General features: G+C 40.0%; 1 protein-coding gene across 1 annotated transcript in view; it reads right to left on the bottom strand.

Annotated features, from left to right (window-relative positions):
- Nucleotides 1-443: 443 nt before the first annotated feature.
- st18 (ST18 C2H2C-type zinc finger transcription factor) overlaps nucleotides 444-23,528 on the bottom strand; it is a 37,611-nt gene continuing 14,526 nt past the window's right edge. The window contains exons 3-23 of the mRNA XM_061084900.1: nucleotides 18,946-19,061; nucleotides 16,980-17,031; nucleotides 16,139-16,169; nucleotides 15,813-16,000; nucleotides 11,399-12,100; nucleotides 10,565-10,699; nucleotides 9,618-9,708; nucleotides 9,428-9,520; nucleotides 8,674-8,882; nucleotides 8,174-8,373; nucleotides 6,062-6,307; nucleotides 5,035-5,144; nucleotides 4,339-4,401; nucleotides 3,951-4,019; nucleotides 3,616-3,678; nucleotides 3,034-3,114; nucleotides 1,451-1,672; nucleotides 1,198-1,286; nucleotides 964-1,067; nucleotides 710-856; nucleotides 444-584 (exon numbers count right to left, since the gene is read on the bottom strand). Of these exons, the coding sequence (XP_060940883.1) occupies nucleotides 444-584; nucleotides 710-856; nucleotides 964-1,067; nucleotides 1,198-1,286; nucleotides 1,451-1,672; nucleotides 3,034-3,114; nucleotides 3,616-3,678; nucleotides 3,951-4,019; nucleotides 4,339-4,401; nucleotides 5,035-5,144; nucleotides 6,062-6,307; nucleotides 8,174-8,373; nucleotides 8,674-8,882; nucleotides 9,428-9,520; nucleotides 9,618-9,708; nucleotides 10,565-10,699; nucleotides 11,399-12,100; nucleotides 15,813-16,000; nucleotides 16,139-16,169; nucleotides 16,980-17,031; nucleotides 18,946-19,061 (3,152 nt within the window). The remainder of the gene's footprint in view (nucleotides 585-709; nucleotides 857-963; nucleotides 1,068-1,197; nucleotides 1,287-1,450; nucleotides 1,673-3,033; nucleotides 3,115-3,615; nucleotides 3,679-3,950; nucleotides 4,020-4,338; nucleotides 4,402-5,034; nucleotides 5,145-6,061; nucleotides 6,308-8,173; nucleotides 8,374-8,673; nucleotides 8,883-9,427; nucleotides 9,521-9,617; nucleotides 9,709-10,564; nucleotides 10,700-11,398; nucleotides 12,101-15,812; nucleotides 16,001-16,138; nucleotides 16,170-16,979; nucleotides 17,032-18,945; nucleotides 19,062-23,528) is intronic.

Genomic DNA, 23,528 nt, shown 5'->3' with positions numbered 1-23,528 from the left:
ATTGGAATGTGCTTCTATGTAATTTACAATGTGCAGAAAGTAAAACAGATTTCTCAGATATTAATCATTTACAATTCAAGAAATAAATAAAAATAGAGGAAATAAATACACTGATGAACAAATATAATAATAATAATAAATAGCGATAATATAATAATGACATGAACACATACAGATTAAAATCAAGCAAACCATACAAAATAATTAAGTGCAAGAGGGGTAAGAATCTCACCAGGGTAAACCTATCAAGTGAATGCAGAAACAGTAAAAGCATTACAGATCCGGCTGGTCATTTTCTCAGTGCAGTGTATTTACCGGGAAATGCCAAACGCATTTCCAACAGCCTCGTCTTGCACATGCAGCCAAGCCAGCACTCTTCAGTGAAATGGAGCTATCTAGTGCCATTATCCCAAGTCGAAGGAACCTCTCGGTAGCTCCACAGCTTAAACATGGATGCCCTTAATAGCCTGTTTGATATTATCCAAGAGGGCCTTGCACTCCGGAGAGTATTCATGCTCCGAGTTGTTGTACATGTCAGTTAATGTGTTCACATAGGCTTCAAAATTATGCTCACTGATGGGTCCCTGCAACACAAACACGTCAAACTATTAGTGACAACAGCACAACAAGACAATTCATATAAGATTTCTTCCAGGACAGGTTAGATATAATGAGTTGTGGTGGAGTCTGTGCTAAATGCTTACTGTACCATTTGAGGCAGCTGAATGTCAGTTAGACTGTTTATGAGAGCTTGGCTAAGGCAAGCAAGCTCCTTCAGAAGGCTGTCGTTGTGCTGTTCGATCATCTTGTTCTCCTCCTCAATGGTCTTCAGGTTACACTCCATGGACGAGATCTGCTTTCGTGTACAAAGATGAAAAATAAATAAAGACGCTTGTCAAACCCAGCGAGCGAAGATCTCGAGGTGTCGGTCCCCGGAAAGAACTTGTGGGAGTAGAGACTAACCTGGGTTTGGAGTTGCATCATGTCTGCTTCTATCTTCATGTTGGACTCATTCAGTTCCTCTATTTCATGATCCAAATGCTGAACGTCGTCTGTGTCTTCAACGCCTGAGTCAAAACAGAGAATCATGTTCAAACTGCAGATATTCATGTTATTGTTGATATTGTAACATTTTTTATATATAACAGTTAAATACTCATATTTTCATACCACACTCTACGTCTGAGTATAGCTTACCACTGCTGGCTTTCAGTTTGATAGTCATCATCTCTTCTTCGGAGTGTTTCTTCTTGATGCTCTGTGCGTTCAGTGGGCAACCTGACAAGCTAATTCAGCAGGAAACAAATACATCAGTTTAGGTGAAAAAACATCAGAAAACTTCATCACAAACAGAGACTGTGAATGGGGGTAAACAAGGTGCCATTGTAAGAAAGCAACATGTCCTCCAGCAGCATTGTTTAGAGATAAAATGGAGGACGGGCGACCTCACCTTCTGTGAGTGGCAAACACATTATTGGCATGTCCAAGGCCGTTGCAGCCAGGCAAGGGACAATGGGGCAGTTCCTGTTTATTGGCCTTCCAGGCAAAGGGCAGCCCGTTGATGGACGACTCCTTCTGTCTTTTGGCAGCGAGTGGACAACTGCCTGCACTGCGGTGGGATGTGTATTTTCCCGATATATGGCCCTGTCCGTCACATCCAATAACTGGACATCTACCAGAGAAACCAGCAAAGAGTTGTGCATGTTATAAACCTGCAAACGGGACTAAGTCACACAGGAAACATGTACGCAATTTCAATATCTGAAACATTTTAACATCACAAAATAGCAACCACTTTATTGTTCAACTGCAAAAACACGAAACTAAATCATTTACTGAGATTATTACAAAATCTCTCTTTCAATAACTAGACCGGAAGATTTGTTAACCATTACGTTGATTAATCCGCAGCCAAATGCTGATTAAAAATGAAGTCGCCAAAACTACAAATGGACTCAAATAATCACATTAACCACAAGTTACTAATCCACGGAAACTTGAATCCGAACGAATGCTGCGTTCAGTGCACGGATTCGCAGTTGACTGATATCTGCGCTTGAAAAAGCATAAGCACAACTGGCGCTGAATATCACTGAGTTTGTCAGTTGTGTTTTCAGGTCTGTTTTCTGCAGGTCAGTAATGGAGTGACATGAATTACAGATAATTGTCATGTATCCCCTCATGCGAAAGAATGTAATTTGGAGGTGGCTCACCCTTTCCCTTATTGATAAAGGTGAAAGGTCACCTGAGATGATACAAATGGCACGCGGCGCTGCAGAGTGCTGCTGCAAAAAGCCTGTTTCAGCATTTTGTTACTCGACAGCACGGCAGCACTTAGAGGACAAAACAACACCGGTCCCATTACTTACATCTACCACAGGTATGAAGCTTGATGCAAGGCACCAGGACAATGGAGGCATGCCATATGGCCCACTGTTTACAATAATCTAGGGACTACCCTCCCCCTGTCTCTCCCATTCTCTCTTAATGTGTATGAGATCTATTCCAGTCTAATTCCTAAGCTCGTGCCCTTGCATTAGTAATTAAAAAGAAAAATCAGTGTCCAGATGTATAAGTAAACAAGGGCTCATATATCTGACTTTGGATTTAAACTGCAAATCAATTACATTATATTTTTTCCAATAACACTTTCACAGGCAGCAGTGATTAAGCTGCAAATGAGTGCAATGCCATCAGAGCAGGCCAGTCAACATTTTCTTAGTTCCCTGTAATTACAAAGGAAGCTCTCGGTGAAGAGTGATAAGCCAGATATTCCATTCAGAAAATAGCAAAAATATATAAAAAGCCCTGAAAAAAAATCCCACAAAACCACACTGCTAATCCTTTGAAAATAATTCACTAATGTTCAGACAAGAGAAGTATTATTTTCTTTGTTTAACTTAATGGCCTGCAGGTATAATGCCCCCCCGGCACAAACGCATGACGCATTTTCAACAATGTTTCTTGTTTTATTTTTGAAACACAAAAACATGACAGCGACAGCATAGGATGAGAAAAAAAAAAAAATCTTACTTAAGCTCTGGCTCATCTTTGTCATCCTTGTTTGGTGTGAGCTTCAAACCTCCTTTTCTGGCACGTGGACATCCTGACAAGCTAGGAACGGTCGGATAAATACAATCGGTTAACATGAAGGAAAATCTAAACAAAGGCTCAAATCATACAGGCAGTAAGCTTGTGGAATTTAAATGTTTAGTGTTTAACCAAATCTTAATTTATAAAAATATAGATGGAACAAACTAAATGGAAAAGCTATAATATTATATATAAAGAGAGATAGATTCACAAATTAAATAATGCCGACACAATTTATGGGTGTATCAAAATGATTTGAAAACACTTCCTCCTCGTGAGAAATAATCTTTTTCCTGTTACCAGTGTGGAAAAGAAATGACATGAAATCTATATGGATGCAAGCTATGTGACATAGACACATAGATAGGAAATGCAGCCAACAAAATGAGTAGAAAAAACAAGAACTCAAAAAGTGCAACATGTTTGCGATATAAAGTGAGAATTTCACCATCTGTTTGAATGTCATACATCTGACAAAATGTATTTCATGCTCAGTGGCAGTGGCTTTTTTTCCTCCGTTACCTTCTGTGCGAAGCATAGTTCCCAGTCACATGTCCAGATCCATCACAACCAGGTGTTGGGCACCTGCAGGTTGAGAGACACAGAGACCAGGTGCTTTTTACAGCAAAAGACTGCGAGCAGAGCGGAGCGAAGGATTCATGCTAATATGCAGAGAGAGAGTGCAAATAGCAAACAACTTCATGTGGAGTGTGGAGGGATTTGAGAGTGGGAAAGGAAAGGAGAGGAGAGGAGAGGAAAGGAAAGCATTGAACTCAGCAGACCTTCGCTAAGGCAAAAAAAAAACAAGCTGCCTAGTTTAACGTAAAAAATCCTATAGCAGTTTTCAAAACACGTACTTTAGTTCCTGAGAGTTGGCTGCCATCAGTGATTTGAGTGTTTTGTCAGCCAGGGGACATCCAGACACACTAGAGAGGATAAGGAGCTAACAGTCATTTTAATGCACTCTTTGATCACAGCCGAATTAAATAATCTCAATACAATGTCTCAACGCATATTTATACAAAAATGTTTAAAAAACACAATTCCACTGCCTCTCCTTGTGAAAAAAAAAGAAGCTTTTTCCAGTCACCAGTGTGGAAAAGTAATGACATGAAATCTAAGAACACACGCTATGTGACACATTTTCAACTGGAACAATCAGCACAATTAAACAATCAGCACAGAATCCCTTGTCTATATATCTGCTATGGCTGGTGCTAATAAGAGTGTAATTAATTTCAGTACCTCCGATGTGATGCATAATTCCCCGTCACATGGCCGCTGCCGTCACAGCCTGGGGTCGGACAGCTGCAGGAGAGCACAAAGCATTTAATACACAGATTACTCCACTTCCCACAGACTTTGCAAAGCTTGAACTGAATCTTTTTCTTTTACACTGGGAACCTTTTCATGGGCATTAAAAGATAATAAAATAAAGGAGTTAGTACAGCGGGAAGTTTAGTAGAAAATTATTATTTTGTATTTTTGTTTCTGAGTGTCACTGAGGAAAATCGAGGTGGGGGGTGGGGGGTGCTGTGCTGCGGAAACTAGAGGATTCCTACTTTTTCTCGTGGTGTGATTCTCAAGAGGAGACCCAGCAGAGCATGCACTCTATTACTACAAGAATCAAGAGTTGTAAGCTTGTACGGGACATACAGGGAGAAAACTCACTTTCAAATTTCAAATTTCTTCTCCACATGAACCTGTAGACATACCAGGTGCAATCATATGTAACACACAGAGTTTCATTTGTGTGTTTTGTCTCACTTGTATCAAAGCTGTCCAATTTACACAAAAGGTATGGTTTGGAGTTACAGTTTTTTTTCCCCGTTTTTTTAATCTTTGATACTGACCATCTGCCAACTGAAAGGGAAGCTCGCATTATGCACAGCTGACTGAATAAATGTGCCTCGAGAACTTTCAGTCTCAGACACAACATACCTCAAAAGCTCTTTCTTTGAGTCTCGTAATAGCAGCTTGGTTTTGGGGCTTAACATGCTGCCGTCTCCTAGATAGAGCTGGTCCTCCAAGGAGACCTGATCGTAATCTTCCTGCGGAGAAAGATGAGATAAAGGAGAAAGAAAAAGTGACTAAGACTCCAAAATATCAAACCTGAAAACAATCTGCAATGACCTAAAAGTGAATAATTAATGAAAACCAGGGTATAATACTCTTAAAACAAAAGCCCTGTGGGTTAGAGAGCAATGCAAAGAGATTACGCTTAAGGAGACTTATACTTTAGTAAATCATACATCCATTTAAAGTCATACTTAATCCACATAGTATTTATGATGTATGGACATGACGTATGGATTTCCTCTTTTTTTTTCCACAGACAAGTCGGTGCAGCCACCAGATGTTGTGTGATTTAAAAGCAGGTCAAAGGGAAAACTCCTGATATCAACTACAAACAAATTGCACTTGTTAAATGAAGAAAAGAAAAAACCTTTGCAGCCCAGATTGAGCCTCATTCAGGCAAGTGATGTGTGGAGACTAGATAAAAACGTCCTTATTACGTTTCCTTGAAAGAACTACGTAATTTTATAACATGATATGGAATTACTTGAATTTAATGTGTATATAATATGTTTCCACAGCTGAATAATCAGAATATGAAAAATCCAAATGATTTAATTAATGATTTTTAGAGACTTTTAATAAGGTGGGAGGTTGGAAGACTTGACCTCAATATGTCTGACCCGGGCCTTGCTGACCTGGAAACCTATAAAACTCTTACATACATACATAATACATAGATACGTCTTTTACTTCCATTCTATGAAAGTGTTGCTCAGTCTCATTGTTTTATTTTATCTCTGTAATTGAAATGTATTAGTTTTGTGACTTGACTACAAACCAGAGGCCCTTTATAAATTCTCCTCCTCCACCTCCCTCATGTGATCAATGATCATCTTACATTTTTGAATTAGATTTAAAGTGTCAGTTGCTGTTTAGTTTTTTCTTTTACCTCTCTCTCCTGTAGAACGTGCACTTTGCTGAAGTTGACGGGGATGGGGCTCTCCCAGCTGTCCCTCTCACACAGCGGCTGGTAGAAGGCGGGGCTGATGAGCACGCTGCCGCCTTTGGCCACAGCGGACTCGGGGGGAGACAGCGGGTCGTCCGAAGGTGGCTTCGTCTGGGCTTTCGCACTCTCTTTAGATTTCTTCATGCTCAAGTCCAAGGTGCCATTTTCATCCACTTCTATTAGCATGTCCTAAAGACAAAAATGATTTCATCTTTCAATGGATAACATCATGTTGGGGGAGAGTAAATAAGATAAATAAAATAAGTATTTTATGTATAGCGCGAGAAAACAAATGATTACACTTTCTAATCAATCTGTTAGTATTTTTGAATAAAACATTGTGAAGCCTGATTGATGTGACAGCAACGCTATGTTTCATTTGAAATTTCTTTATAAACATGGAAAAATTCAGCGAAAAAATACAAATAAGTAAATAAAACACACAGTGGTTATCTCACACGAGACAAAGTACCAAACTAAGCCAGCGCTAATTCTGCTGAACACAAAAAAATAATCACTGGTGTGTAGTTTTTCAGTGACAGCTGTGTCATCTGTTTTCTAGGACACACAACCAAGATGGCAGCTGGGGGTGGGGTGGGGTGTGGGGCGCGAGTGGGGGGGTGGAGGGGGGGGCTGCTGATTTTAGGTCATCATTATTATAGCAAAAATTAAAAAGCTTAATGTGGCATAAGTTTCCCCCCGCTGACAGATGTGTTGGTCGTTTTTTGTGCTGAAACGCAATCGCCCGATGACTTATGGCTGTTTTATGGTATTAAAAGTTTTACCTCATTAAATGGTGAAATCCTTTCCCATAAATGGAACCAATTATTCAACGCATATGTTTCATTAAAGCCTATACATCAGTATTTTTTTGCAACAAAGGGGGAGCCTTTCAGATTAATTAAAGGGTATAATGTTCATGAACATTGGATGTGGCTGTCCACTTTAATTATGCAGCCGTTTCATGATGTGTGTACCTAATCAAAACAACACCGGTGACTTTCTGTGATTTATTTAGACTTTTGTTTTATGGCTAAAAACTCAAACTAAGGATTTTGTTCTTTTTTTGCTCTTACTAATTAATTAATGATGTAATTTCAGACTCTTGCACTGTTAAACTAATATATTTACTTAGTTTCCACTCACTGAAGGGATGATTCTTTGTGCTTTTTTTGTGTGTCAGATATTTCGATGTATAATATACATATGCAGATAAGGTAAAGCATGCGACACCATATAACGCTCTAAATATGGCCTCCTTTCTCAGACTGGAAAGCTGTTCTTTATGTGTCTTTCCAAGACAACTAAGCTGTAAATGAGAGCAGATGATTAACTTGCTAACACTGTTTTATTCATTCAGTGGGCTGGTACCTGGTACAGGGCCACATTCTCAGCTCACCAAGCTGGGAGACAAGGATCTGTGCTGTGTAGGTGTGGAAACCTTGAATCATCTACAGTACGGTGTATGTAACCCACAGAATGTGATCAATATTAATCACCGAGTGAGTTTGAACACAATGCTGGGTCGGAGACGCAGACAGCTGAAGAGATTTTGGACTCGTGCTCGTTTCCATTAAAGAGTTTGGATTTTGTGCGAATTAAACTTTTCAGATGTTAACTCCTTTAGCTGATTGGCTTAATCCATTAAAACGCTTTTTAAGACTATCTGGTGTAGACACACAGCCTCTGCTGGATCATATAACTAAGCAAAATATCCTCAGCCATCTGCAGTGGGCAAGATGCAGTTCAGGGTTTTAACATGCCAGCTGATGTCGAAACTAAATACAATACCACATGTTTTATAAAAAAATAGATGAGTATTTGTAATTGGGAAGGAAGGCTTATTGTATTTCCTCTTTTGACGTGATTACACGGATTTTCACGGGTGTACATTAAAGCTTTACGGAGTGGAAACCTCCTTGTTTCTCTGCCATCAGAACACCAGGTTCCCTTTGCCAAATTCTGTCTTTTGATGTCTTCCCTTTTTATACACAAATCAGAGTTCCTTTAAAATGACCACATTAAATAGCTTTCCAAGTGCTCTAATTTGATTACCTTTGTGGAGGTTGCCAAGGGCCGGCCGGCGACCGCCTCCATGTTCTTCCGGTAGTGAGTGGAGAGGTTAAGGATAGCGGCAGTCGCAGCTTCAGCTTGGAGACCATCTTCTTTTATGAATTGACTCGGCGGGCTGTGCTGTCCAGAGGTGGTCAATCGGCCACCTGGTGCACCAAGGAAGCCAGGATACTGCTGAGGGGCTAAACAACAAATAATTGGTGAATAATTTAGTTGGTGAGACACCAGGTGTTCTACCAAACTTAATAGGAACACAAGTTTAAGTAGATTTTTTTAAGATTTTGGCAACAATCACTGAACTGACAAATGTGGAAACCCTTAAGCAAAAACAACTGATAAACGTGATATCTAGAAAAAGATTGTTATCAATTTGGGAGCTAAAACTAAGTCTACATACTGCAAACTTATGACAAAAAATGTTAATCTTCCAAAAGATGTAAATTTCAGTTATGTTTTAGGTTTAATAAAATATATAAGCTTACAATCTGGGAAATGTGACATATCCTGGTCCTGGTCGGTCCCCATCAGAGGCTGCTTGCCGAAGACCTGTGCATCGAAGCTGGCGTAATCAAAGCGGATCCTGCTGTACTTGTCCATGTCTTTTGTGAGACTGGTTTGCAAAGCTGCTACTGGATGAGAGAGCCTGTAGTTCAACTGGTTCATCTCAAACTTCTTCATCAAGCCAATGGCTCTGCGGAAAAAAAAAGAGACAGAGAGAGACTTAATATTTTATTGTGTAAATCCTGTATAATAAGATGCCTCACAAGTTCATATGAAGTAGTTAAGAATAGACATTGTTTTAAACCATTCAGGGACGCCAGCACTTTTGTACACATGAGTCTGGGATCTGATGAGTGTTGTAGATCCACAGCCAGGTTGCCAGACTAATTAATATAGTAGGAGTGGGCATCCTGCCCATGATATATCCACAGGGAACAAAGAGTTCTGCTCTTTTATCATCTCTAATAGAGAGGAGCTCACAGGACCAGCAACCATTGCTTATGTCTGCCTGGAAAGCTGGAAATAGACTGTGCGTTCTGCTGGGATCAGTGAATAAAAATATCCCACACTCTCTTCAACAATAATAGTTTTTATCACTTTTTTGCATAAACTCAGTTCAGCGTTTACAACTTTAGTCCACTACAGAGCTGAGTGTGCCGCTTGTTGCAGTTATTTCTCTGCACATGTGACCAGACTGAGAGAAGTGAAAATCCCCGACGTTATCTGGCATTATACCTCGGTGAGCGGTCAGGTGTTTGTCTGCATTTCAGGACGTCATCCTGAGGTTTGGAAACTTTCACTGCGGCGGCGATAGGGCAGCCTGAGAGACTGGTTGGGGAGGAAATCAAACACATTAGCCTAATACTGTAACTCATCTATGAACAGGGCATACAGATTTTCTAATGGCTCTCCCGTGTGGATGTACCTCCGGTGGGTGCTACGGTTGCTGTTGACATGGCCTCTTCCTGTGCACCCGGGTGTGGGGCACTTGAGGACGTTCTCATGCATGGCCAGGACTAGAGGGGGGGGCACAAAGGAGATAGTTGTGGTAAAATAAATATGTCGAGAAACATAGGCAAGCTGACAAATTATAATATGGTAAACACATGCATATATATATTTATATATATATATATAAAATCACAGTGCATTTAGGAAATAATACATTTCCATACATGAAACAGAGTTTTAAGTAACTGGTTGGTACATTAGAGACTATAGAGCAAAGATCCTACAGAGACAGACGGAAAAAAGCAAAAGGCTTTCTCACTATGAGGAACGCTGTAATGTGGCTGAAATGTAAATAGCTTAGTGCAAAGAGGGGAGTAACAAGACTGCTGATTATATTCTTCAAAACAACCGCGTCGTTAAAGGTCCGCTCTGTATCCTTAGAAACTTCTTTTCTGTACATATTCTCCAATTAGTTTGTTAGAGTTGTCTATTTATTTTTGAATACTGCGTTAGCTAGCCCTTTGATTTGCAAATACTGCCTCCAGTCTAAGAGCATGCGCTTTTTTGAAAAAGTTAATTACTTTTTCTGTTCCTTTTGTAACATTACTGTTTAATGTTGAATGTTTGTTGAGTTATATTGAAATGACTTAACAATCGCCAATGTGTGGGGGGGGGAGAAGAATTCAATATTCGCACATTACAACACATTAAGAGAAAGAGAGAGGGGCTGAGAGAAAGAAATCCTTTAAGTTTATTTGAAAAGTTTCAAGCTCATCTTTGAATTGAACTAAATGTATGAACAGGTCTTTCTATTCTTAGGGCTGTGCTAAGAGGATTTCAATAACTGTGGCTGATTGTAAATCCTAAAACTGGCAGTTTCTATGAGTATTAATCATTCGTTATACCGCTGGTGCGACTTACTCTCTGGAGGAACTCGGACTTTGTGAGGACACCCAGACAAACTCCTGTGATGTGGGTAAAGGCCGGTGACATGACCGGTTCCGTCACAACCAGGGGTCGGACACTTTATATCCTTTTTATCAGTCCTGGGAGAATCTGTAGACACAGCACAATAAGATTTCAGAAATTAGAAAAATAGAATAGATAAAAAATAGTGATGCATAAACAAACTTTGTGTTCGGTCAAGAAATTGTGATATATATCCTGCATATAATGCTCTTGTCCCATATAAGTATTGAACATAAGTCCACAGATTGAAATATCATGCAAAGCCAGACACTTTTTTCACAAAACGCATCTATTAATCTCTCATTTTAGTTAAGGCTGCAGTTCAACACAGAGCATTCACTTCTTAATTCCCATCCATCGAAAGATTACATCTAGGATTACACATTTAGCCGCAGTCATTTGAAGAATCAGAGGGAAACATGAGAGGTACTTTAGGAGGATTTAAGACTTATGGTCATGGTTAAATATCCAGTTGATTCCTATCAAAATCCAATATTCTGAGTAGTAGCAATTCCATCAGAAAATTTTGTTCTTCTTTATTTTAGTCAGTTTATTTATTATTTCACTTGTTGCCAAAATGTTTTTAGTATTTAAGAGGATTTTCTCCTTCCGATTTAAACCTGTGGATGCTTCTTTTATTCCTTTAATGTTTTTTTGAGCATCCAATCATTCAAATCACAAGCTGTCGATCTGACTTACGCTGAATGGAGGTACAATTGTGAAAAAGGTTTGTTCCTGTATACTGATCACTTTCCACATTGCAGGTCTCTTCCTCTTTATTGTTACCTTTTCCTCCATGATAGCTGAGTCTGCCCTCCATGTCCATCATCCTGTGGTGCCTCCTCTCGTTGGTCATCTGCTCCATGAGGAATCGGTCCATTTCCCTGTAGGCATGATGCAGGGCCTGTCTTTGCTCTGTCTGCAAAGCCATGGCCTGCTCCAACAGGCTGAGGTTCACCCGCCCTCGGCTCATTTCGAGGCCTCTCTCATGGAGGCCCAGCGCCCAGCCGTCCAGCCGAGGTGGCCTCTCCACCTCCATCTCCCCCTCGCTGTCCTCCTCTGTAGGGGGCGGCCTGTATCTCAAAGCATCGGCTTGAAAGATGCTCGCTCTACCCATCGCAGCCCCTAGTTCTGAGTGCGGCTCTTCTTTAACATGTCCGTTCCTGCCTGACAGGTCTTCTGAGGCTTGGGAGGGACTGCAGCCTGAGCCATTCAACCTGGCAGCCAGAGACAGAGGCTCCCACTCAGCTTCCCTCAAGTCTCCTATTGGACTCTGAGGCGATGATGTACCGCTCATCCTGCCTCGACTTGTGTCTTCTTCTTCGTTATTAAGGAGCTCTTCTTCATCCTCGTCCATCAGAGGTCCAGATGTGTCTGGCTCACACTGGGGAGAGTTATCGGATGTAACTTCTGACCAGTTGGACATTGCTGCAGCATCATGGAAGCCATTTCTGTTGGCCACTCCATTCATTGCATTCAAGTTTCCATCTAAGACAACAAGAAAGCACATATTAGTTTTCACATGTTTTACATGTTCTTTTCGACCCCTTAGTCACACACAGGATAAGAATTGTTTGTCCTCGGTAATCTTCTCCAAATCCTTTATTACTTTTCAATGAATAATATCTTCAGAAAAACATGTTTTTATAACCATCATAGAGGATTTATAAGAACACATGTTGAAATGGAAATGATAATCATAAGGTTGTGAGATTTCCAAGTAATTCTTCGAGTCTATTAGAAAACATACATGACCCTTCTCTCTGCTAGTGGAACATGAAACCTGGAGATGAGGAACACTGTTGTTTTCCTTCGTCCTCTGTGTCTCCAAATAAAGAAACATCGCCGAATAGATTTGGAATAAGATTACGGAGGGATTTACGCTGCACTGTACAGTGAACATCAGTTTTTAAGAAGTAATGTGTATTTTGCAATGCAAGCTAAGCAGCAACATGTTGTCATCTGTGAAAAAAAAAATTTGAAAACACAAAATTGTTGTTTCTAGTGATTAGAAGAAATGAAGTGAAGAGGATTCTTGAAAACACAGATGGAGGAAATCACAAACACCAAGATAAGAGAGAGACATTTCTATGAGCTGCTGGTGTGTGTGTGTGTGTGTGCGTGTGTGCGTGTGTGTGTGTGTGTGTGTGTGTGTGTGTGTGTGTGTGTGTGTGTGTGTGCGTGAGTGTGTGTGTGCATGTGCGAGCATGTGAGCGTGTGTGCGTGTGTGCGTGGGTCTGGCAGAACTTGGTTCAGGAGGAGCCGGCTTTACATTGACTGACTTTTTGGATGAAAGTGTCAAAAGCACAACAGGAATGAGAAGCTTGACGAATTAACATGGCAAAAAATAGCCACAAAAATACAAGTAAGATTAATTTACATTATAGATATATTTCAATATTTCAATAAATTTAAATTATGAGTAGTAGTAGATTGTCAAACTTTTTTTTCAATTAATTTAACTCAAATAACAACTATCAACCAATTAAGAATGAATAACATACATGAAATACACCGACAATGAAATACACATTTTAAAAGGAAATTTATAATATAATTAAAATCATTTATATGATTGATGTGGATCTTGTTGAGAAAAATATCCTCCATTTCCTGTTTTTTTTTATGAAAAATATGAACCCACATAAACCAATAAAATGCTGACTGTTGCAGGAAAATAAAAATAATTGAATACAATTTAAAAAATTTGAAAAAAGCTTTTCTAACGTTGTAATATTTTTCCAATATAATATAAATTACTGTACTAGATTTTTAGCGTTAGGCTTCTTTTTTAAAATCCGTGTGGGTGTGATAAGATACCGTGTATGCTACATGCATTATAGCAGATTAATGAAATATATTTGTGATTCCTTGTAAATTTTAACACTCATTTTGTATAATCTCTCTTTTCTCCAGCTGGTTTTGCTGCGTGCTCTCAATAATTGAATTAGCATTGACCTTTGGCCTTCCATCTTTTAGAATAATCCAGAAAGCCACAAGATTGTGTGAAACGCAGAGAGTCTGATCGTTGGAGCAGACAAAGAGGGTTAGGGTTATTATCCCTCAAAATGCATCTGAGACAACACTTATTAACGCCACTGATAATATTAAGTCGTGGTCTATGATTAACAATGGAAAGATATCATCTGGATTGATTCAACAAAATCTCCCTTGATCCCCAAAACCAGTGAAACTTATACTCGATTAAGGCGCTTTGGACTGTGAGGGTTTTTACTTTCAGCAGGCTGGACTCTATATCCTCTTAAGTGGCCGGACACCACAGACTGACCCCAAAGTAGGATTCGATAGACTGAGAAGATAGATAGCGATAGAGTGTGAGAATCAAATCACACAGATATAGGCATTATCAGGCAGCTACTTCTCATTAATGGGAGCATCACACAAACTTAATCCTCCGCAAAAGAGCTTTAAAATATGACAGAAATTATCGAGCAATACAAAAAAAAACTGTTTCATATGATTTTGTGCATTATTGTTTGCAGTGGATTTGACATGGCTGATAAATACACTGTTCCCGGGCAACATTACAATGTGTCTCTATCTGTTCCCTGCTGTGGACAATGTTTGAAAATGGGGTGTCTGGAGACAAACCCTGTCGAAAAAGAAAAATTAAAGCCAGTTACACGTATTTACATTTATGAGGGAAGCAACAAGGGTTTTGTTTTTCATCCAGATGGACTCCCAGGCCTGACATAGCCGCATACAGTCAGAAAAGCACACAGACGTATACACAGACAGACAGACACACACACACACACACACGAGTGCAAAAAGGGAAAGAGATTGAGGAAAAAAACTTGGATCCCTCCAGTGGTTTGTGTGTTGGAACAGGTGAACAGTTTGTACTCCAGAATAGCCATTACCAGCACTCTGCAGCAGGGCTGCAGTTGGCTGGAGTTGAACACAGTGTGGCTCGACCAAACGAGAGGCTTATTTTCCTCCCTTTTTGTTAAAATGCAGATATGACCAGCTTCCCACTGCAAAAATTCATACTGCCTGCGGTCCACCTTTTCCAATTTTTCATTTTCCCACAGAAAATAGGCCCCAAATCTGATAACAGCAAAACATGTTGTGAATATGTTTCTATCATTATCCGTGTTCATTTGACACTCATTAGACCTTTTTTTTTACACTGGCTGGATTTGTTTTGTTTTAAAGCTATCATCCCCTGAATATCAGGTTCAGATGGTGAATATTTTCAGCAGTCAATCAATGTGGGGTGATAAAACAAAAACATGTCCAGAATACACAACAACAAAAGGAAAAACTGATGATGCACAGTAAATTACTTAGATAATTGTAATGTAATATGAACTCAGGAAACAAATAAATTCCATTTCCAATGAATCCACACAATTCAGTGAGCTACTCTCCTGGTCCATTTAACTACACACATGTGTACTATAATGAGCTGTAGACATTATGCCTAATTATGTATTAGACTGTGTTAGAGGGCCCAACAAAAGCTTTTGAAAGGGACAATTACGTTTGTTGCTTAGTTACATCGTTAAAAATATACCAAATCAGTGCAGATTATAGTGGGTGAGAATGCACATGTTCACCACAAGCATTGTTGCCAAATGCACAAAACACAATTCATTAGGAAAAAAGAAAAATATTTTCACTATTGAAAGGGACAGCGGCATAAGTGAAAATAAACAGTTTTAACTGTTGTTGATGAAATCCTCCTGTGGCTGATGGAAATCTTTGTAAAAAAAATAAACAAAAACAACCAAGCCAAGCCAAGCGGAGCTGACAACTCATTTGTTTTTCACAATAGGCCACTTCAATAACCATTCTATATAAAAGAGTGGAGGAAGTTTAATTTAAATCAAAGTGAACTGGTGCACTCCCCCATTCAAATTTTCATTCTATGCATTCAATGGGATTGAACTGGCTATTGAATGAGGACAGATGAGGGGTCTGAAATCTGGCCTCATCAAACGAGGGTAAAGCCACGCCAAAAATATCATGGCAGATCAGCTGTCAAAACTTCAATTTGTGGACGTGAGACACAACTAATGTGGACCCAGCAGTGTAGTCTTTCACTTCCACTGCACAATGACTGCGGCTGCTGGCTGATGGCAGAGGGAGGGAAATATGAATGCAACAGATGGGATTTTAAAATTCAGCGTCAATTGTTCATCAAAACAGACAAAACAACAGGACATCTGTTTACCTGCTGGAGTGTCAATGTTCCTCAGCTCTTCTTTGTCCTGTGGTGGTGCCAGGTCCTCGCTCTCCTCTTCACATGCCTCGCTGGGGCTGTAGTGGCGGGGCTTCATCAGCAGGGACTTTCTCTTGTTGACGGGGGCGCCCTGCACCCCTTCCTGAGCACTCCTCTTCCTCGCCATGGACCCATATGGGCTGGAGGGAAGAGGGGAGCAGACAAAAAGCACAGCAGGGTCAGCAGAGGCTTCAGTTGGCTCATTGTAAATGTTCAACAACAAAAATGTAAGACTTTAAGATAAACACGAACAACTGTTCACATCATTTATATTGTACCTGTGAGTGTCAGCCATGCAGTCGGCCAGCCCTGTGAAATGAAGGCCAAGATAGAACAGATAAAAAAGTCATGTTTACATTTCCACTACAGTAGAGCAGCATCTGTCAATATATTCTTCATCAAAGGTCCAAGGTGACTCACCACTTTTGGGCTATCACTAATGAAATTTTACAACGTTCTTCAAATATTTGTTTTGGAGATAATGTTTTCGGGATGATAGCAGCAGGGCTAACACCGCCTCATCCAGCCTTTTACCATATATTGTATTCTCTTTTACAATGCCATCGGGTACAATCAGCATAAGGACAGAGAAGTGGTCTCTTCATTGATCTGAAAAGCTTTTCATTCAGTTTGCTCGTTCTCTGAGGGACAAACAACATGATCTAAAGGCTAAATCAATTTTTCCCGGAGGCCTACATCAATCTCATTCACAAGTTCTACCCGTGCTCCCATGAAGCACACCCAATGATAACACTTTTCATGAATTTCCTCAAATTAGTAATAGCTCTAACGTGAGCCGGCGAGCTTCAGAGGCCCTGCACACTTGCATAATGACATATCCAGTCTAGAGGTTTTCAATCACACAACATATGCACACTCCTTAACTAATTTGAGCCAGTGTTCCAATTTAATGAAGTTATTCCCCTCTGAATAATGAAATGGCAGTGCAGTGCTCTTCAGACCGGTAAGATAATACATAAAATTGACAGTTATAAAGTTGAATTGTTGAACTGATACCCCTAACCCATGATGGTAAGTGGAGTAAGTGTGTGCGTGTGTGTGTGTGTGTGTGTGCATGTGCGTGTGTGATGTTACACTAAAACTAAAAGCTGTACTCACCTGTGCTACTGTTACATGTGTTCATGGTTTGCTCCTCACCATCACACTCCATCTGTAAATAAATAAAACATTGAAAATACACATGAGCCACAACTGATTTATTTTATTCTAAATGTAAAAAAAGCTTGAACATAGCAGTGGATTTTCCGTCAGTCGCCCAAAAGCCAGTCAGCCGTAAAATTTGTATGCACGGCAGCATCTCTGGCAGCTCCTAAAAGAGCCATAATATTCATACACATAAAGTATAATGTTCGAGGGAAAAGTTTCAAAGGTGAGTAAAAACGTAATGACTCTAAATAATGATATTGATGCACGGACAGCACCTCGCTGTGTGTGTTTAGACAAAAATAGTTGCTAAAATCCATCCACTCTCACTGGCTGTTGCTTGTGGGTCCCAAATAAAACCTATTAAACATAATTATTCCGGGCTGATGGTGGCGCATAGTGGTCACAGGCCAGTGAAATCTGTGAGTCATAGGATATGCTGTTACTTTTCCCTGGTAATGGGAAACATGACTCCTCTCTCTCGTTTGCTGTTGTGATTGAAGGCACTGACCTGTCATACATTTATAATAGGGGAGCAGGTGTGGCAGTGATGGACCTTAATTTCCTTTAATAAACCTTTTATGTGCCACACTCTTAATGCCACGCCGGGCCCTCAGAGGTCCTGCTCATAATAGGTTCATTACTTTTGATTACTACAGCCTATTGAGACAAACAACTCCCAAACACTATAGATTACATTCTGTAAAAACGAATGTACCTCATTAGATCGGAACACTTTTCCACACAGACATGTTTCAACATTTTGGATGAATTTGATGTTCTGTAGGCAAAATGTTTCTCTTATGCACTGCAATCGGAGTCTGTAACATGGACGTTAATCAAAGTTCAAAATGATGTTATCAGTTTATCTAAATATCACCACTGAGTCACACACGTTTATTGCCAAGGTTGTTTTTTTTCTTTCTTTGCTTGACATTTAGACCTGCTCCTGTTGTGCAGAAATTAAAAACAACACTATTTTATCACTTTCATTCATAGTTCCTCTGGTTAATCATTAAAAAGATTACTGCAGTAATAATAGATTGCTAGAGTGAGTTAAATACAAAAAGCGAGAGGGCATACTACAAGAATAGATAAAATTGTGTTGCAATTCATCATTTTATATTAAGTCGTATGTTTGTTCAACCAATGAATAACAGGTATAAGGTTGTTTCATACATCTGACTGTGGCCCTGTTTTCTTTTCCATCACAATGAGAACAGTATCCAGTTTCACAGGTTACATAAGTTTTAGCCTGGCAAGAAATCTGAAACCTTTTTTTGTCGTTTTGTATGATCTGTCGTTTGAAGATATTCTGACGATGCAGTGTCTAAAAATCTAATTCACACGACAAGAAGCCTAACATGACAACAGGAAAGGCCTCGGTAGATGCTTCAGTTTATTAACAGGTGATTCTGGCATGAAAACAACATGACAAACGTGATGCTAAGCAGAACAAATAGATAAATTCAAGGTCTATATTTATACGGTTGAAGATTGGGAATGGGTTTTCCAATCATCTTGGGTTGTCATTGATTTCCATTTGTTTCAGTTTGAAATTCAACTAACAAAGACTTGAGATCTAAACTAGAAGAAAAGTTTAATCAGGTAAAAAATCCAGCCGAGACTTCCTGACACCTAAAGGCAGCAATCACTTTAGAACAAGCAGACTCAGCACTACCTTTTAAAGAGTTTATTATCTGTCAGCCTCCCACAGCTTTGCATAAGTTAAAACCAATCTCAGTTGGGATCACTGTGGTCAAAGGAGCAGTGACACTCCTCCACTTAGCGTGCTACTTATCCAAAACACTGTTACACAATCATTTATCCCCCGGAGACTTTTCTGTCCCTGACAAAAGTAATTTTTCTACTTTGTATTTAGAATTGAAACTCTGTCTGAGTCTTGTTTGGGATTGTTTACCTTTGACTGTAGTTCTCCGAACGCTCTGTAGGATGAGAGACCAGATCCACACTGTCCACCCTGGTTGATGCTTTCACACTTCTTTTCTCTCAGGAGGCAATCGCGCAATTCATTATCTGTAAGAGAATAAACAGCAAACAAACAAACATGTAAACCTCAGTCTTACAATCTCTAACTTTTTACACTTAAACCCGCCTTCTGATGTTTTTTAATAATATAAGTTTACATTCTAGATCAAATATACAGGCAAAAGAGGTGGAAAGAACATATTAACACGTCACTTTGAATAAGGAGCACAATACAAATTGATTGCTTGACAGAGATCAAATTGCTTGCTTCTAATTAATATAAAACATCCAAGAGGGAAAACAAGGATGAACACAATGAGTATGTTAAGCCTCTTCACTTCACAGATCTTATTATGGAATTATTTATTTCTGTTAGCTTTGAAAGAAAAAAAAAACCCCAACAACAACATCTTCTTAATTATATAGCACAGAGCATTTCCCCGGGAAAACAAAACTGGGGGGAGGAGAGGAGAGGGAGTGAAGGAGGGAGGGTTATTCACTCCGCTTCATTAGCATATGAAAAAAGCCTCCCTACTATTTGAGCTGGTTCGTCATCTGCTGAATCATATTTATGCGCCCACCCCTCCTCATAAACACACATACGCGAACCCCAAGTCCAACACAAATAAAGCTTCTCAGAGGACGGCTTCTCTTCGTCTGGGGCAGATTTCTCAGGGGGAAAGGAGGCGGCCTGATGCTGGGTGTCTATGAGATTTTCTATGTGTTAATCTGGCTGCTAGGTGTCCTTGAGCCCAGCCCATTCCCCCCAACCCCATCTGCTAGCATTCCCACCACAGAGGAGAGAATGGGCTGTGACTGGGGGTAGAGAAAGAGGGAGACCTTCCCAGTCCGGCAATCATGAATAACCATTGCCTCACACCATTATCAGAGAGGCTGCATCCAAGCAGAGATGGTGGAGAGGAAATATCTGTAAAACACCCAAACGCTCCTGACATTACTCTATCCGCACTCTCGCATTTTGTTGTGGGTGCTGCTATTATTATTATTTTCATATAATGCCTTATTAATACAGTGCAGCTGCTGTGGATATTCATCACTGACCTTGAGTCTTTGTGTCCCCTTGTTCCCAGCTTATCCGTGCACTTGGGACACTCTCGTGTAATTAACACAGACATTATTGTGATGGAGTGAAAAACTCTGCGCTGATACCTCATCTTGAAACCAATAAACCAGGCCAGAGTAGCAAAGTAAGATTCTGGAGACCATAAAATTAATTACATTATTTACATTTCCTTTAGATAGAGGGTATGGGCGAGATGATAGAGGCAAATGAGATTACACAAAATAAGATTTCAAAATGTCAGTGCTGCACACTCAACCAACCAACTGTTATGATTAGATTGCTCTTTTAATATAATTACTGTCTAAGGCTGTGTGGAAACAATGCATATATAAAAACAAAAAAGAAGCAGGAGCTGCGTCTTAACTGATTCCCATCCGTTTCTGTGTGAGCCTCTTTCTCTTAACCTTTCTTCAACAGTATCATTTTGAATTATAGGGAACGGATGGGTGCTCTGTGCAAGGTCACTGTCTGGTGTGTGTGTGTGTCCCCCCCCCTCACCTCCTTGTTTTTGTTTCCTCTTCCAGAAGCACACTGAGTGAAGGGTTAAAACTGGAATGGATTTAATTATGGAATGAATGGAATTATAATGCGCCTGCAGCAAGTTTTCCTCCTTATTTATTAAAGCAGCTGATGGGCCAGGTTTGATGAGCCACTTCTGGCATAATTGAGTCATCACACAAAGAGGGTTCCTCGCATTCAGAGTGGTTTTATCAGCAGCAAACAGACCTGATTACTGGCAATTACACTCTGATCTAGGGGAAGGAGAAAAAAAGGGTAAATGTGCAGGGTAACTTCTGTGTTTATAGTTTACCCCGGGAATAATTTTCACATTAATTTTACATGCTAAGTGTTTTCTGTTTATGTATAATAAAGAGCAAACGGCAGGAGATTGCACCTTTTACTTTCATATTTCCTTGTAATGAATGTCTGAGGATACAGCAACTGATCAGAATTTATATGTACCCCATAGGCTGTTTGAGGCGTGAAGAGAATCAGCCACACACACAGTCTGTCTATATAGCTGAAAGGAAAAGGTGAGCTAGCAGCAAAGTACCTGCTTGGACAGTGCTTCCACCTTTTCTGTGGTAAAGCAGGTAAAATTGTACACAGAGAGCAGGTGAGAGCTTTGCCCATTTTTCATTGAATTGCAAATGGCTCTGTTTTGAGTGAATTAAGCTCTGCACAGAGATTAAAATCAACTTCTGTTCACAGTATACAGATAAACAACTTTTCCCCTTTGTCTGTTTTTGGACAAAAAGGACAGGAAGCCATTAGAAGCCCTGTCCCCTAAATACCAGCTGGACATCCGAATAATGACTGGGGTATGTTTAAGGAGGGGGGAGGGGACAAAAGACATCTAGCAAGTCAAATTTAGGGATAAAACTTGGTCTAAATCTTTTTTTCTTTTTATTTCACCATGTTAAATTATAGGTCAACTTCAAATTAAAATTGGAGGTTTATCAACAGTGGATTTGCTATGTGTTATTTATAAGAAAATAATTTAAATTTAAGGGACAAAATACCGAACAGTCTTTTTTAAGTTGACGGCCTTGAATGTTTTATATAACTAGTTTATTTAGTACAGTGAGAAAAAAAATTAGGCTTTTATATGTGTTGTGTATGAATGTGCTCTTTCAAATTAACGAAAAAAATATACTGTATGTGAAGGAAAGGTATTCTGCCAGCAATTTATGAGCATTCCTCCGTCTGATAGAGATTTCTGGATTCGTGCAGACACACTCAAAAATCTTGAAGTCAACTGCGATTTCAGATATAACAGCCTCACAGCTACCCTGACGGCCAAGCAAAGTGTTTGTGTCTTTTGCCAAAGAGTACTTTTATAGAGAAGCGTATTGGCATCTTATCACTTCTCCAAGACAGAGATGCTTCAATAAAAGAACACAGCTCACAGAATTCTTAACAGACAATTAGGAGCCTGGCTAGCTACTATCGCTTCAATGATTTGTTATGATGGCATAACTACAGGGGAAACTTGTTATTGGACGGAGTTAGCAAGAGTCCCATAAAAGAGTCAGATGGTGACACCTTTGCCGAGGTGATTTATGAATCTTGTAATCGCTTTCCAAAGTCATCGCGAAGCCTTCCCTCTAAATTGAGTTCATCTGGAGCCGGACCACACAGAGGCACCAAGTCCAGATTGTTTCTTCTGACATCAAAGAGCCAATTTCGGTTTTTGACCAAATTTCTGGTGCTTTTAGTTCTCTCGTCGTATGAAAGAGGGCTAGATGATATGCTATTTTATTTGTGAATTTCAATCCAATTAGGAACACCAAAAATATTGAGACAGATAAAATTAGTATCTTATTGCACTACACTCTGCATCAATAGCATAATCAATGGAGCGGGCCGACACTCGTCCATTGGCAAGTCTCCAGTGTGCCAAACCACTCTCATGTTAGTTTGAATCTTTGAATTTTGTCATGAACATGCTTGTTTCGAACCTGTCTAATTTGGGGACAGGTGTTCGGGGAAAAAGAAGTTCCAGTCCTGGTGTAACAATGAGCAGAGTAATCCTGCTCATTGTTCCTGCCCAAGGAGGCCCTTTCATGGAGGAGGTTGCATGAATGCTACCAGGTGGTCTGCAATTTGGAGAAACGTAGTAACCGTTCCAGCTAATCCCCCGTCACAAAAGGCAGGTCTCCAGTGCTCTGGGGCTCTCCGGGGCAAAAGGGAAAAGTTTACCTCGAACACACACGCGTCTGAAAGGAGTCAGGGACTCGAGCAGTGATTCCTAATCAGATTGCGCTGAAGTGAACAGCTCGCATGGCAGCTGTAGTTTTCCCAGGGTTAATTACCTTTCACTGCTCTCTCTAAATGAGTCAGCTGTTCCTGTCATTAAACAACTCCACTCTATCTCTGCTCCTCTGTCCTCCACACACATGTGCACGCACACACACACCCACACACACACACTAACCAATACACAAATACACACACACCTTTGTTCTTCACCCAGTGTTCTTAATGTTCTGAGTATGATGATCAAACTAAAGTCTATTAAAACATCAATTATTTCAATATTATAGCAACTTTGATCAATTAAGCCATGAGTCAGTGGCCATTGAAATTGAGCTATTTGTCTTTTTACTCATGCTACTGATGTTCATGCAGATAGAAGGCCGTATTCCCAGTACACCTCCCCTACCATGGTAAATGAAAATAATACCAATCTGTCAAGGTCTCATTCTAAACAGCCCCTTTAGTACTAATTGAGTATATATAGGAAGCAAACATGGTCACATATGCGCACACACACAAACACAGGCATACGTATATACACGCAAACACGCAGACACACACGCACAGATACACACACACACACACACACACACACACACACACACACACGAACACAGAGTCCAGCTCTGATATACTTGTGCTGTCATCAATTCTGAACAATCTGTCTGCTT

This window comes from Limanda limanda, chromosome 13, assembly GCF_963576545.1.
Source record: "Limanda limanda chromosome 13, fLimLim1.1, whole genome shotgun sequence".
In the NCBI taxonomy this organism is placed as follows: domain Eukaryota; kingdom Metazoa; phylum Chordata; class Actinopteri; order Pleuronectiformes; family Pleuronectidae; genus Limanda; species Limanda limanda.
This window is presented reverse-complemented; position numbering and strand designations above follow the sequence as displayed.